The sequence below is a fragment of the Salvia miltiorrhiza genome, chromosome 6 (genome assembly GCF_028751815.1).
Source record: "Salvia miltiorrhiza cultivar Shanhuang (shh) chromosome 6, IMPLAD_Smil_shh, whole genome shotgun sequence".
Classification (NCBI taxonomy): Eukaryota; Viridiplantae; Streptophyta; class Magnoliopsida; order Lamiales; family Lamiaceae; genus Salvia; species Salvia miltiorrhiza.
The window spans coordinates 45,270,869-45,286,674 of record NC_080392.1 but is presented as its reverse complement, the minus strand read 5'-3'; the positions used below and the strand labels follow the sequence as shown (position 1 = coordinate 45,286,674).

Genomic DNA, 15,806 nt, shown 5'->3' with positions numbered 1-15,806 from the left:
TATTTTTGTACTTTAATCCAAAATAGCTACTCCCTCCGTCCGCCAAAAGTATTCCACTTTGGCCGGGCACGGAGTTTAATAAAATGTGTGATGATGTTGATGTAGTGGAGAAAGGGTCCCACCACTTTATGAGATGTGTGGTTGAGATTGAATTTGGGGTGGGTTTTTTGTAAATAAAGAGTGTTTGTAAGGATAAAATATAAAGGTGGATGGTGGGACCATGACTTAAAAAGGAAAGTGGAATACTTTTTGCGGACGCCAAATATAGTAATTGTGGAATACTTTTGGCGGACGGAGGGAGTATATAACTTATAGTTTATGAATTAGAGTTATGTAACTTACATATTCTTATAAAAAAATGGCTATACTAACATTTTCCTCGTATTTTAATTCATTTGATTAAAGTCTCTATATATATATATATATGAATATTTTTCACGTACAACTTTTTCTAATTGCAACTTATTAAAGTAAATATTTAAATATTCACCCCTTATGTTATTATTATGCTAATAATAATTTACCATTACTATCTGAAATTAAAAAATGTGACGTTAGTTTTGTTTTTACATGAAAAATGTGACCTTAGTTTGAAAGAGAGTTTTGGTCCTTCCATTTAGGTAAAAAATATAAATGGTAAAAACGTCGTCGGTGAGATAACTCCACACACCAACTGTATGACAGAATTTCACGGCAATCTTGTGGCTTTCACTTCGTCTCCTTCATTTCTCTTTCCCATCCCAAATCCATTCGCTGTAAATCCTGATTTCACACGCAAATACAATTAATACAAAAAAGGTAAAATCTATAAGGCGCAAAAAATGTACTGCGCTGCTGCAAATGCGATCTCATCTGCAGGCATCAATCGTTAAAATATACTCCACCGGCAATACGTCCATTTTTAAATAAAAATAAAAATCCAAAATTCGGAGCCTTTTCTCTCAGCGTGTATATTATATATACACACTCATACACGCCCTCATTCTCACGCTGCAAGCTCATTTCTCGAGAGCATAGTCACTCACCGACACTTCGTGTATGGGCCAATGCCAGTTGATGCTGTCTTTCTCGCAGATCTGTGTTGAGTTTGAGAGACAGGTACGTGAAAATACGCAGCTGATTTGTTGTTCGTTTATAGTGTGTGCGCGTCGAGGAATCTCGAGGTGAAATTGTTTGTTTGAATTGTGTTTTTGGATCAGATCTTGTTTCCCTCCTTATTGTTGCTGTGTTGGATCGTGATGTATGTTCTAGATCTGGGCTTTTGAATTTGGTGTTTTTTTAATTTGGGTAAGATTTTTTCTGATTTGGAGGGATTAAGGAATGCCGAGAATTTTGGTTGCGAGATCTTTTACATGTGTTTGGATTTGCGAGGAAATGTGACCTGATTTGAAATGAGTTAGTGTTTTTGATACTGTTATTTGTTCTGATCCGGTTAATATCTGGATTTGATTGCGTATTGAATTCCTATATATAGATTTGTTGCTATTAATGGCTGATGTTTGTTACTATTTTTGAAATCATATTCAGCTGTTGAGAGGTTGTGTTTTACGCCTCTGTGCTACTGAATCCTCGATGATGGTTTATGCTTGGATGAATTAGTTCTGTATTACTACTAGTATTTTGTGTCTTTAACATGTGCTTCCTGGCTTGTACCTTGCTCTATCCTGATTAAGTTTGATGTTATTTTGATTGAACGAAATTAATAGGCCCGATCTCATCGTTTGCTTGTGTTTAGGTGTGCTACAACAAATAAGTGTCGGGATTGTTTGAACGATAGAAGTTGAAGCAATGGCTTTAGGGAAATACTCTAGAGTTGATGCTAGGAAATCGTCATCAGGCTATTGTTCGACAGTCACAATTGTGGTTTTCGTAGCCCTGTGTCTAGTTGGGGTATGGATGATGACGTCTTCCTCTGTAGTCCCTGGTCAGACTACTGATGTTTCACAGGAGAACAAAAGTGAGGAGAGAACATCTGTAACTGAGATCAGTGCTGAGAACAAAAACGATGCCACCAACAATGAGGAGACCAACACTGACAATGTTCCGAATGATGAGGGAAAGCAAAAGCAGTTTGAGGATAACCCTGGGGATTTGCCTGAGGATGCTACCAAAGGGGACACTAATGCAAATGCAAATCAGGTGGAGAAGAATGATGTGCCTGAGGAGACGGAAAAATCCACAGAGGACAAGCCGGAAAAGAAAGACGATGGAGAAGAAAGAGGTGATGGATCGAAAAATGACTCGGAAGATGTTGAGAAAAATAAAGATGAAGTGAAGCAAGATTCAGAAGCTGGAAAGACTAAAGAAAATACTTTAGATAACGAGAAGAAGCCTGAAGAGGATTCAGGTAAAACAGATGGAGAGAAAGAAGATGGTCAGACAGAGGAGAAGGTGGACAAAGAGAATTCCACTGAGAAAAAGGACAAAGCCAGCGAAGTGTTTCCATCTGGGGCCCAATCAGAGCTGACAGATGAATCAACAACTCAAAATGGATCGTTTTCAACTCAGGCTGCAGAGTCAAAAAATGAGAAAGAAGCACAAAAGTCATCTGGATCGGATAACCAAAGTAAATACAGTTGGAAGCTCTGTAGCACCACTGCTGGACCAGATTACATTCCGTGCCTTGATAACTTGCAGGCAATAAAGAAACTTTCATCGACTAAGCATTATGAACACAGAGAGAGACATTGTCCAGAAAATCCGCCTACCTGCCTTGTTCCCCTTCCTGAAGGATATCAACGTTCAATAGAGTGGCCTACTAGCCGGGAAAAGGTACAGCATTTTGTTGAGAACGTGTTTTTCATTTAATTTGTTATTTTTCTTCTTTATTAATTGACCTTTGTCCCCTTTCACAGATTTGGTACCATAATGTTCCCCACACCAAACTTGCAGAAATTAAAGGACATCAAAATTGGGTTAAAGTTAGTGGTGAATACCTTACCTTCCCTGGTGGTGGCACCCAGTTTAAGCATGGCGCTCTTCACTACATTGACTTCATACAAGAGGTAATATGTCACATGTGCTTGATTATATCAACTTGGTGTGCATCTCCCATTTTTTTCTACTTCAGTCGGTCTACACTTCGTACACTTAGATGTATGATCTGAAAATGTCAAATTATTCCGAAGCTGGATTTGATTTGGTAATATTAAATTGTAATCTTCATTGTTTGCCTAATTTCTTTGTTGCTAAATTTTTAGACCATCTATTTACACAAAAAATCAATTTATCATACTCTTTTATTCACTTTCAAACAAGTAATATGGACTTTCAAACAAGTAATATGGACTGCTAAAAGTGCATTCATGAATACAATGTCTATTTTCACTGTCTTTCTCTGCTCGATGTTTTGGTTATAATGGTTGCTAACATTCGGTATTAATGCACTCAATATCATATTTTATGTAGTCTGTGCCTGACATTGCCTGGGGGAAGCGGTCCCGAGTGGTTCTGGATGTTGGCTGCGGAGTTGCTAGCTTTGGTGGTTTCCTCTTTGATAGGGATGTCTTGACAATGTCATTGGCTCCCAAAGATGAGCATGAGGCTCAGGTTCAGTTTGCACTTGAAAGAGGAATTCCGGCAATATCTGCTGTCATGGGTACAGTGAGGCTTCCTTATCCTGGAAGAGTTTTTGATATCGTCCATTGTGCACGTTGCCGGGTGCCCTGGCACATTGAAGGTACTTAATTTCCTACATTTGTTTAGATACCGTTTGGTGGCTTTCAAGATTTACTGACATGCTATGATCTTTATAAATTTTAGGTGGGAAACTTCTCTTGGAGCTGAATCGCTTACTACGACCTGGTGGTTTCTTTGTTTGGTCTGCCACTCCCATTTACCAAAAACTTGCTGAAGATGTTGAGATTTGGCAAGGTACATTTTATTTTCTCCTCTTCAAGATAAAGCAGAAATGCTTCTTTGATTGTTAACAAGTTGGTATAATCCTGGTAATATTGACAGCCATGGAGAAATTGACTAAAGCTATGTGCTGGGAAGTTGTTTCAATAACCAAGGACAGAATAAATGGAGTAGGAGTTGCGGTATATCGCAAACCTACTACAAATGAGTGCTACGAACAAAGGTCAAAGAGTGATCCTCCATTATGTCAAGACTCTGATGATCCTAGTGCTGCCTGGTATGATTTTGTTTTATTAGAAGTGGCCCTGGTCATTTTTTTTTTTTTTTAAAATTTATGATAACACGATTATACACTGGTTGCTGAAATTCAGAGGTGGTTGCATAACTAGATATCAGTTCATATTTTGACCATTTATGTTGATATAATTAGGAATGTGCCTCTTCAAGCATGCATGCACAAAATACCTGTTGCTTCTTCAGAACGTGGCTCTCAATGGCCAGAACAATGGCCTGCGAGGGTGCAGAAAGCACCTTACTGGTTGTCAAGTTCGGAGGTCGGAGTTTATGGTAAACCAGCTCCAGAAGATTTTGTGTCCGATTATGAACACTGGAAACGTGTTGTAAAGAACTCATATCTCAAAGGACTTGGAATAGACTGGTCTAGTGTGAGGAATGTCATGGATATGCGAGCAGTCTATGGAGGGTAAGCATGGGAAACAAAAAACTGACTTTATTTTTATTCTCTTTAGGACATTTGCAGTCCTCCCTCCCTAATTTACTTCTTCACTTCAATCTGCACACAAATTCCTCGATCCAATTTATTCTAGTTTGGAGGGACCAACAATTTTTCTTACTTGCCTGATACAATCATGGTTTTCATTGCTTATTTACTATATTCTCTTCTCTTTTAAAACTTCTCCTAACATATGGAGGTGAAATATATCGTAGAGCTATCGCCTCACTGTTTGCTGTACCCCTTTTGCAGATTGGCAGCTGCTATGAGAGAGTTGAATATTTGGGTAATGAATGTTGTCAGTATAGATGCTCCCGACACACTTCCTGTCATTTACGAACGTGGGCTATTTGGAATTTATCACGACTGGTGTGAATCTTTCAGTACCTACCCAAGATCTTATGATCTTCTTCATGCTGACCACCTCTTCTCCAAGATTAAAAAGAAGTGCGTATGATGTACTGTTGTTTTGCCATGTAAACTACTGTTTTATGCTTGATGTTCTAATTCTTGTGGATTCGTCTCAACAGGTGTAATTTCATGGCCTTGGTGGCGGAAGTTGATCGGATTTTGAGACCCGAAGGAAAGATCATCATCCGGGACAATGTGGATGTCATCAGTGAGCTTGAGGCCATATTCAAATCTATGCAGTGGGATATTCGCATGACCTACTCTAAGGACAAGGAAGGATTGCTTTGCGCTAAGAAATCTATGTGGCGACCTACAGACGAAGAGAAGGTAACATACGCCCTTGCTTGAAAAGCATACTCCCGCGCTTGGTTTCGATGCTGATGCCACGGAGGTTAGGTATTTTTTGGTTATAAATGCTCTTTGGCACTGCTACTTCTGTATTTTTCTACCTTGGCTGAAATATAGCGTATTTTTAGTTGTTTAGTTGGGTGATTTTTTTAGAAGTTTTGTCCAAGTTCTACCTGTATTATTAGTGGCCTTGAAGGGCAATCAACACACCACACTACACCACCCCCCATTGTAAGGCCCATTGCTTCATTAGACTGCAAAGCACACTACTGTTATCATTCAAATGCAATTATTCTTCTAAATCTTGTGATTGTTGTAATCATGTGTTGTTTTAGGTTCTATCTTATCTGTCGTCGTGATTTTATCTTTCCACCGTGGGAATTTGTCCTTTATATTCAGAATATCCTAATTTTCTTGAGCATGTCGAAATAATTTTAAAAAATAATGCAACTATTTCTTGCCTTTTTCATGAACTTATTGATGCTTCTTTTATCTTCACAGTACTTTTCTTCCGCTAAATTTCTTGATGGTTTAGGGCACCTTTTGGTGCTTCATAAAGGTGGGCCTTCTTAGAGCCATCCCCTCCACATTTGGGGGCTTCATAGAGTGGCTTTATAGATTTTTTCATCCCATTTTCTAAAAATCGAATTCTAAATGAAATAAATATTGAATGTTAAAATTAAAAATTTTATTAAATTTTAATTTAAAATTAGTTATAATTAAAATAGAAAAAAAATTGCAATAAATTAAATTAGAAAAATAGAAAAAGAAAATTACAAATTGAAAATTACAATTTAAATTAAAGGTTCCATCTTCGACGTTTTGCGATATCCATATACAATTGCTTATGCATGGCTAATTGAGTCGGCCTCATTTGTGAAGTGTCAAAGTCAATAATTTGGGCACTGGCTACCTTGCGCTTTCGTTGAGAGTATATGGTCGAGCTTCTCAGTGACTTTTTCCATTATATGAATGTATTTCCCCTTCTCCAAAGCCAAGGATGAGTAAACCTTTTTACCTTTTCCTTCCTCGCGCATTGCCGTCTTTAGACCTATAGGCTTGGTCGTGATGCTTGGATGGGAGGATATGTCCTCGTCGATGGAGGCAAATCGTTGAGATTCGTAGAGGATGCGTCACACCGTGAAGTATTTGAATAGAGCTTGGTTGTTGGTTTGAAAATTTTCTTGGGCTTGTTAGGTGATTTGGTCATCGCTTGTGAGTTATGCTGCTCTCGCAATTGCTTCGGCATTTGTCGTAAACTGCCTCCTAAACCTTCACATCCTTTTGCACACGTTGGAAATGCAACTTGATTTGTTTGTTGTTTCATGCGGGGTGCCAAAAAGATGAGATTCGTTAAAGAACTTCGTGATTTTTTCCCAATAAACGAATGTCTTTTGATCGGCACCACCCTTGACTGTGTTGAGAGTCACCTTGACCTACAGGAAGCAAATTAGCTTGGTCTCCGGTGGGGTCGGCGCGCATCTTCATTGTCTTTGGGTGCGCATGAATCTCGACAACTTCATCATCTTAAATGAATTGAGTTTTGTTTAAGTTGATAGCCTCAAGACCTTGAGAGTTGAATGTGTTGGAGGCTTGAGAAAATGGCGAAAAGCTGATAGGAGAAAATTTTGGGATCGGTGGCAAATTTGGTTTGTTGGAGAACCAATTGTTGAAGTCAACTTCCATTTTTTTTAAAGACTAAACAAGAACAAAACTTAAATTGGAAGAAGAAGAAGAAATCTAGAAGTATAAATTTAGATATGGTGTAAAAAATAAATGAAAATAGAAGAAATTTATAGAAAATATTAGACAAAAAAAAAATGTCGTTGCAATCGAAAAATAAATATAATTGAAATCCTAATCAAACCACATATTTTTTTCGTGGCTAAAAAATGATCACAACGTTAAAACGACATACCCCACGAATCAACAAGCCACGAAGAACAAGCAGCCGAAAAAAAAACACATAAAATAATCGAACGTGAATTATCAAACAGAGCCAAGATAAATTAACTAGGCTCTGATACCAATTGATGGAACTCAAAATCATAATTCACCATATATCGATTATATTACTAGCATGCTCCTAATTATAAAATGTTGCACTTTTATGTAAGAATTACTTAATTACGAATTAACTGCAGAGATCGTCGAAGACAGACTTCATCTTTAATCTTTTGAACTGTATCCCGCTCAATCCCCGATGATGTGACCCCATTTGCCATATTATTTCTTTTGGTTATGTTGTAATATTTGTAAATTAATAGTGTGAGATTTTACCATTCGAAACCTAAGCAACTTGTAGTGATGTTGTAACTCGTCTACTTATGCATTGTTAAGACAAGCTTTTGATGAATATTAAGTAATTATATTAAGGTTGGCGAGTTAAACATGTTTTTTGTTATCATTAGAGTACCATTTTTTTCTTCCCCGTCTTCTTATTTTCTTCCCTTATCGTACAATACTCGACTTAACTATCCTTGATCTTAGACTGCAATATTTACTATTTCACTCGACATTACACACACACATTGGTAACAAACACATCATTTAAATTTGCACATAATATACATACATAGATGGAAAATAAAAATAAAACCCATTTCCAATGCAAAATTCCGGCATAATGTTCAAGTGAAATTTGTATCAATTTCTCACAAAAAATTATAATATTAATCAAAATTAAATGATTTCATGTGTAGGAGTGGGAGAGAATTGTGGGCATCAAACTAATTTTAGAAATTGCACAACATCCTTTCCTATCGATACGCCTATACTTATGCTCTCTTTGCCCTCTTAACAAATTACATGTAATCAAACAAAATACACATAATTTTTTATTTTTTATTTTTTCTGAAAAGGAAAGTAAATCTCATCACCATTTTCTCAAAGATCATGAAGAGGGATAGAGATGATTTTGAAGATGATGAGAAGCCTCAGATTGGGCCCAGTAGAACCCCCTATAGAATCAGTCCTGACACTACCACATCATCATACCCTAACACAACCACCAATCAAAATCCCTACACCTCGAAAAACACGACCAACAATAATAACAACAACAACAGCAACAACAAAGAACAGGACCGTTTCCTGCCCATAGCTAACGTGGGGCGGATCATGAAGAGGGTGATGCCGGCAAACGGGAAGATCTCGAAGGACGCGAAGGAGACCGTGCAAGAGTGCGTGTCGGAATTCATCAGCTTCGTCACCGGGGAGGCGTCCGACAAATGCCAACGGGAGAAGCGGAAGACGATCAACGGCGACGACATCCTTTGGGCCATCACGACGCTAGGTTTCGAGGAATACGTGCACCCACTCAAGAAGTACCTGGCCAAGTATAGGGAGATAGAAGGGGAGAAACTCAACGTACCAAAGCAGCAGCGCGTGGAACAACGCATGCAGCACGACCAGAATTCCTCGAATCATCTGCCCTACAATAGCGTCTACTCCGCCGCGAATCTCATCTCTCCGCCGCCGTTCGTGTCGGCCGATCCGCCCTTTCCGCTGCCCTTCTCGCAGAACTCTATTCAGACGGCGGCGTTGCCTCAGCACGATCGTGTCGACGATCATTGGTAAAATACAAGATATTTTTTCCTCATTTCATTTAGTGACAATATATATATGTGTGTGTGCTATGTGATGTATAGCTTGGGATTTGATGTGAGGAAAAAAGTTTTGATTGTATATGATATATAGAGTGCAAATAGTTCATCAAGAAAATTAGAAAAAACCCTTCTTTTTTTTTCTTCTTCTTCTTTTCATGGTTTACTAAATTACCAACTCTTATAGTTAGGTTTGATTTTTTACTTTTTTATTATTTTCATGAGTAAAAATTAATGTTGTTTGGGTTCTACTGAATCAATTAATAGGTTCAGTTCTAGTGATGCACTGATCATGGGGAACTAAGGATTAAAGCTAGCTAGCTAGATATGCAGTCGTTATAGACTACACTAGCAGAGAAATTGAGGTCATTTTCTACTCCATTTTCTTAAATTGAACATGGCTTTTATTTTATGCCCACCAATACATTAACTTAGAGCACCTGCAACGCTCTACTCGATCACTTACTCGAGTAGAGCGTTGCACTCGAGTAAGACGTTGCCGGGGGGTTACTCAAGGGTTGCTCGAGTCTTCGGGTATACTCGCGTGAGAGGCGTATTTGGCGCGTGCTTTGCACGCGCTTGAATTAAAAAAAAAAATTGTGATTTTTATTTATGTAATTTTAATGATGTTTTTAGGTGGTTTTTATATTATGTAATTTTTAGGATTTTTAATTTAATAGAGTTTTTAATTATTAGAAAAATGTGTTATTTAAATTTGAGTAATTAATTTAATTGAAAAGCATAAAAATCAAAACTAAAAAAATCAAGTAGGCTATCAAGTAACTCCAATGCAGCACTACTTACCCAGTGTAGTCCCCCACTATCAAGTATGCTATCAAGTAAGCCCATTGCGGATGCTCTTAGCATTTTTTCTAATTTTTGACACCGACAAAAAAAAAAAACTCTAATTTATTGTTGATGTGACCGTAATACCACGCCATTCACTCTCCAATCAAAATAATGAATACAACTACTTTATTTAAGTACATATTCTGTAGTCCACGTCATGAATTTCGGCCTCCACGTCAACAGTAAATAGAGTTTTTCTTTATCGGTGTCAAAAATCAGAAAAAAAAAATAAGTTCATATATTTATGGGCACAAAATAAAAATCATGTTAAATTTCTGAGAGAAGTGTGTGTATTTACATGCTAATAACCCTTGTTTTTTATACAGTCATGTAGACTATGTACAACGCCATAGTAGTGCTATAAGAAGAAATCCAACTTCAATTCCTAAAAATAAATTGAAAATGAATTAAATTATTAAACATTATTGCAGGGATTTTGGTATTGACAAAAACTTCAGAATTTTCTCAATAAATGTCACTTATTGATATGCATTGGTACTATAAAATTTTAAATTCATAATTACCTCTGAATTTAAATAAGTCAATTGGTGCTATAAAATTCAAGTTCATAATTACGTCAATTCAAATGGGACCTAAGTGAAGTTATGTCGACTCAAATAGTTTACACTGTCTCAAATTGATAAAAATGATCACATGATTTCATCTGTCCTTTTTTTAGCCATGCTAGGCAAAATAATTGGATACATTAAGTTTAGGGCCTTGAACGAATAAATATAAAATGCCGTAGCTATTGATATTTCTTCTTCGTTTTTGACGGCTTAAACAAAATAATAATCATATATATACGATGGTTTGTTTTTGTGTGTGTGTTTTGTTTTTCTTATTTATTTATTTATTTTGAGATTATCTACGGTGTTATTCTATCTCCTACTTTTATCTTGGATTACTACCACATATTTATAATCGATATTGATTAAATATTTTTAGTTGGAAATTTCTCTGCGGTGCTATTCTAGTTAGGTTGCGTTTATTTTGATGGATAAATTCAATCATGGAAAATGATAGATAACACAAATTTATGCCTTTAAATGTCTCATTTCTTTTCTAATATTTGACACAAAAGAGATGCTCACCATTTTTCCTTCCTTATTTTCACTTCAAAAATGGATAATATTATCACACTAAAAATGGAGGGATAATATTATCCATCTTTGAAGTGAAAAATAAGAAACTCTTTTGTGTCAAATGTTAAAAAAAGAAAGAGACATTTAAAGGCATAAATTTGTGTTATTCATCATTTTCCATGAATAAATTTATCCATCAAAGTAAACGCAGCCTTAGTAGTTACCAATGCTACAAAACTTTTATTACATGTAAAAAGGATGTAAATAAATCATGCTGGTTCGTAATTAAGCCTTTCACGATTTTTTAAAATCTCAAGTTTAATTTACTCGAGCTTGATGAGTTTAAAATATTCTTTTATATATCGCGATATATCCTAAAATGTGACGAAAATTATCCTAAAAAAATTAAAAGTGACAATTATACTAAAAATTAGATACCAACATCATATCTCTTCGCACCGTGTGGACATGCTCGGTACCTCAAAAATTTATCCTAACAGAAATGATACGAGTTTTAATAAAAATTGATTAAAAAAAATTTATTTGATGGTGAGCTCATCACTCATGCATAAAAATAGTGTTCAAAGAATTACTATAATTTTAAAGTTTAACAGAAATAACATGAGTGTTAATAAAAATTGATAAAAAAAAATTATTTGATGGTGAGATCATGCATGTATAATTAAAAATAGTGTTTAAAGAATTGTAATTATAAAGTTGAATATAAAATAAATTGATTGGAGCAAGTATTATATTTTTGGGACACGTAAAGAAAAAACATTGGGGCAAACTTTTTGTAAATTAAGAAATATTTCTCTTAGTTTTTGTAGGATAGGTCTCTGATTAGCACCAATTAATTACATGCATATTACTATTGATCAAATCAATCAAGAATGGTCTAGAAAATTAGTTCAATAGTATAAAACAAAATAAAGTACTATTTTGATGATTGTACATTGATTTAAAATCTGTTAAACATATTCCACATGTGCACGACCTGTCCTTTATACATAAATGTTGACGCAATTGTGATGTTTGTTGCGTTCAAAATAAAATCGAACATTTTGTATGAGCGATAGTGAGCAAACTCACGTGTCCAATTGAGAAGTTGCAAAATATGGGACCCACTTCTCCATTGTATTAGCTTTGGATCATTTGATTTTTCAGTCTTGCTAAATCAAATTTGTTATAAATGGATTTGATTGACCATATAAATGTCCCCCCAAAAATTGAGAGTTTGATTGAATATATATATATATATATATATATATATATATATATATATATATATATATATATATATTTTAATTCATGAGTTGGAGAAAAGGGCGGGTGATTAAATTTATATATCTTTCTATGAAATACATGTAAATTATTTCTTTAATTAATTAATTTTATTTGATCAAATTAAATTGATGGTGCATTAGCATTTCAAATTATATTATTCTCAACTACTTTCGTTAATTAAAAGTTAATTTTTGGTTGGAATATAGAAATACCTTGGTATAATAATTTTCATTTGGCGAAGTTTTATAAAAAGTCAACGTGGAATTGTAGATGCTAGAAAAATAAGAAGTGAAAAAAATATGAAAATTTGATGTAAGATATGACGGAGGATTCCTGTGCCGCATTTAATTTGTTGTTAATTGATCATATCATCTGGAGTTTATGAGATTAAACTTGATTGTTGAGCATAATCTCTCGTCTAGAGCTTGAATGATTGTAATTGACTTCTGAACCTCATCTTATATGTAAAACGAGGTTGTTGAGTGGTAAAAATATATTGTAAATAATGTTTTTGAGTCTATTGAGAATGATGAAAATACGTAAATGTGTTGTAAACAAAATATTTTTTTCATAGACATCCCCAGAAACAAATTTAATTAGCTAAAAAGTTTTATCACGAACGGAGGGATCAGAGTATCATTTTTGCCCCATTTTAAATCTACTATCACACGTGACCATCATGAATAGATACAATAGAAGACATTTCATATTGCAAGAGATATATCCCTCATCATCACAACTAATCCACTATAAATAACACCCTTGCTTCCAAAATCCTTACACAAATTGCAAGCTCAAATGGAATCAATTTCCCCATCCCTACTTCTCACTCCTCCATTCCAATCCAAAAATGGCCTCAATCTCGTATTCGACGCATCCCTCCTCCAACAGCAACCCAACCTCCCCACACAATTCCTATGGCCCCACGAGGACACATCCTACGCCGCCGCCGCCGACGAGCTCAACGACCCGCCGGTCGACCTCGCCGGATTCTTCCACGGAGATCGAGGCCTCATCAATTCCACCGCCGCGCAGATCAGGACGGCCTGCTCCAACCACGGCTTCTTCCAAGTCGTGAACCACGGCGTCGACCTAGCCCTCGTCCGCGCCGCCCATCAACATATGGACGCATTCTTCAGCCTCCCCCTCCGCCGCAAGCTCGCCGTCGGGAGACAGCCCGGCGGCCTCCGCGGCTACTCCGGCGCCCACGCCGACCGCTTCTCCTCCAAGCTCCCATGGAAGGAGACCTTCTCCGTGACCTACAAACATGCCCCCGCCCCCGCCCCCGCCCCCGCCCTCGACGTAGTTAACTACATCAAACGCGGAGTAGGCCAGGATTTTGAGGAATCAGGGTCGGATTATATAAAATATTTGTTTAAAGATGTATATAAAAAAAATCTATATATACACACACACATACATATATATGTTTTTGTTGTTGTGCAGGTATGTGTTGCAGAGGTATTGTGAAGCAATGCACGAGTTATCAATGGCGATCTTCGAGCTGCTGGCGATTAGCTTAGGGTTAGAGCAGTTGCAGTGCCGGGAATTCTTCGAGGGCGGCTGCTCGGTGATGCGGGGCAACAACTACCCGCCGTGCAAGGAGGCGGGGCTCACCCTCGGCACGGGGCCCCACTCGGACCCGAACGCGCTGACGTTGCTGCATCAAGATGAAGTCGGAGGGCTCGAGATCTTCGCGGACAACAAATGGAGAGCCATCCGACCTTGCCGTGAGGCCTTTGTTGTTAACATTGGTGACACTTTCATGGTACGTATTGCTTAGTGAATTTTGTATGTAGCTAGCTAGGACGATTTTGTATGTGTATGCGAACAGTCGGATCAGATTCAGTGTTCCACAATTTTATTTGCGTCGTCAATCGTCATGTTTCATTATTATATTTATCATTTTAATAATATTTTGTGTAAAAGAAAATTTATAAAAATAATCCTAATTTTAGATTATAATCAAACCTTAATAATGAATATTTAGCTAATAAAGGTGAAAAATATATATTAAAAAATACATCTTGCTTTCTTTCTATTTTGGTATGTCCTCAGAGCTAATCTATTTTTGGAAACAATTTCACTAACTATTATTCTTACAATCTTCATTTTTGGTGGGACTCATTCTCTACTCATAAAATACACAACTAATTTTTATTAAAATTTGTGTTATCTTTTCTTAAAAAGATGTTTGAAGGCAGGAGGGAGTAATTATATATTATAATTGGATGGAATGAATAATCCCTAAATAAAAATAGGAATCAGATTTAGTGTACCATACTTTATGTCTCACTTTCAATTTTAATTCATAGTACTGTAATAAATTTTATTTTTATAAAAAATATTTTTAAAATATTAGATATAAGCATGAGACACAATGATACACATAAAATTGTGGGACACTGGATCTCATCCTATAAAAATAAAGCATACAAAATTAAAATTGAAGAAAAGATACGAAGGGAAAAAAACAAAATAATAATAGCATACAAGATTCATTCAAAAAAAAAATAATACAAGATGGAACACCAAATATAATTACATTATTAGTGTGAAAAAGTGGACGCATGCGTACGTGTCATGAAATTATTGGCAATATCATCGCGTCTTGTTTGGCATGCATTTATTGCCCAATATGGCGACTTACTATAATAGGTTCGGCAAGAAAAACAAAGATGAGACAACTAGCCCGTCCCACTTAGGCTAACTGGCTAAGTGTTCAAATTGGGTGTATTCATTTTCCATGTCTAAGAATCCAATAGCACAATTTAGTGAAAATGGCCACAATTAGTGTTCTAAAAATCTACTACTAACGGTAAGAAGTTAATGCTGAGTCCTTCATTCCGTGATCTTTAAATTTCTTTATGTAAAAAAAAATGTATGAATGCAGGCATTATGCAACGGGCGATACAAGAGCTGCCTGCATCGGGCGGTGGTGAACAAGGAGAGGGTTCGGAGATCCCTCGTGTTCTTCGTGAACCCTAATGAGGACAAGGTGGTGAGGCCCCCAGGGCGACTGCTGGGGCCCACGGCCCCGGCGCGGCTCTACCCCGACTTCACGTGGTCCGATTTGAGGGATTTCACCCAAAACCACTACAGGGCCGACACTTGTACGCTCCAACACTTTGTCAGCTGGCTTTCCAATAAGACACAGCATTATTCGCTTCCTTAAATATTTATTTTATTTTTTCTGATTTTTGTGTCGTTGATCTCTCTCTCTCTCTCTCTCTCTCATAAGTCTGTATGTATGTATTTGTGTGTGTAGTTGCGTTGTGTGTATACGTGGTGAGGTCAATCGTGTTTATCTTCGTTATTTTTATTTTTATTTTGTTATTTTCTGGGCTTCTCGTTTATTAGGTTCTGGATTCGACTGCCTTTTGTAGTATTCTCTGGATTGAATCTTGGCAAATAATTGTGATGTATCTCATTGATTAATGTGTGGTGTCTGTGTGTAATTTTTGGGGTTTTGTTTGACGTTGATGTGCGTTGTGGCGTTTGGATTAATTGTGGAGAAGTTGTGGTAGCATGCTGTGGTTAATGGTTTTGGAAGTTTGCTATCTATAGAACCAAGAAACGTCGACTTATTACCTATAAATACGAGACAAAAATAATACTGTGGTTTTGGAA

General features: G+C 36.5%; 3 protein-coding genes across 3 annotated transcripts; all 3 read left to right on the top strand.

Moving 5' to 3' along the window:
* The first annotated feature begins 649 nt into the window (after nt 1–649).
* Nucleotides 650–5,652, top strand: LOC130989977 (probable methyltransferase PMT26). Its single transcript, XM_057914164.1, has 9 exons — nt 650–1,098; nt 1,736–2,772; nt 2,856–3,005; nt 3,409–3,679; nt 3,763–3,873; nt 3,961–4,135; nt 4,289–4,561; nt 4,844–5,038; nt 5,122–5,652. The coding sequence occupies exons 2-9, from the start codon at nt 1,789–1,791 to the stop codon at nt 5,348–5,350; spliced, it is 2,388 nt and encodes a 795-aa protein (XP_057770147.1). The 5' UTR covers nt 650–1,098; nt 1,736–1,788; the 3' UTR covers nt 5,351–5,652.
* A 2,501-nt stretch (nt 5,653–8,153) lies between these two features.
* On the top strand, nt 8,154–9,101 carry LOC130989979 (nuclear transcription factor Y subunit B-3-like). The gene has a single exon (XM_057914166.1). The coding sequence runs from the start codon at nt 8,246–8,248 to the stop codon at nt 8,927–8,929; it is 684 nt and encodes a 227-aa protein (XP_057770149.1). The 5' UTR covers nt 8,154–8,245; the 3' UTR covers nt 8,930–9,101.
* Nucleotides 9,102–12,914: 3,813 nt separating this feature from the next.
* Nucleotides 12,915–15,614, top strand: LOC130989978 (gibberellin 20 oxidase 1-B-like). The gene is made up of 3 exons (XM_057914165.1): nt 12,915–13,528; nt 13,623–13,944; nt 15,070–15,614. The coding sequence occupies exons 1-3, from the start codon at nt 12,975–12,977 to the stop codon at nt 15,349–15,351; spliced, it is 1,158 nt and encodes a 385-aa protein (XP_057770148.1). The 5' UTR covers nt 12,915–12,974; the 3' UTR covers nt 15,352–15,614.
* The last annotated feature ends 192 nt before the right edge of the window (nt 15,615–15,806 follow it).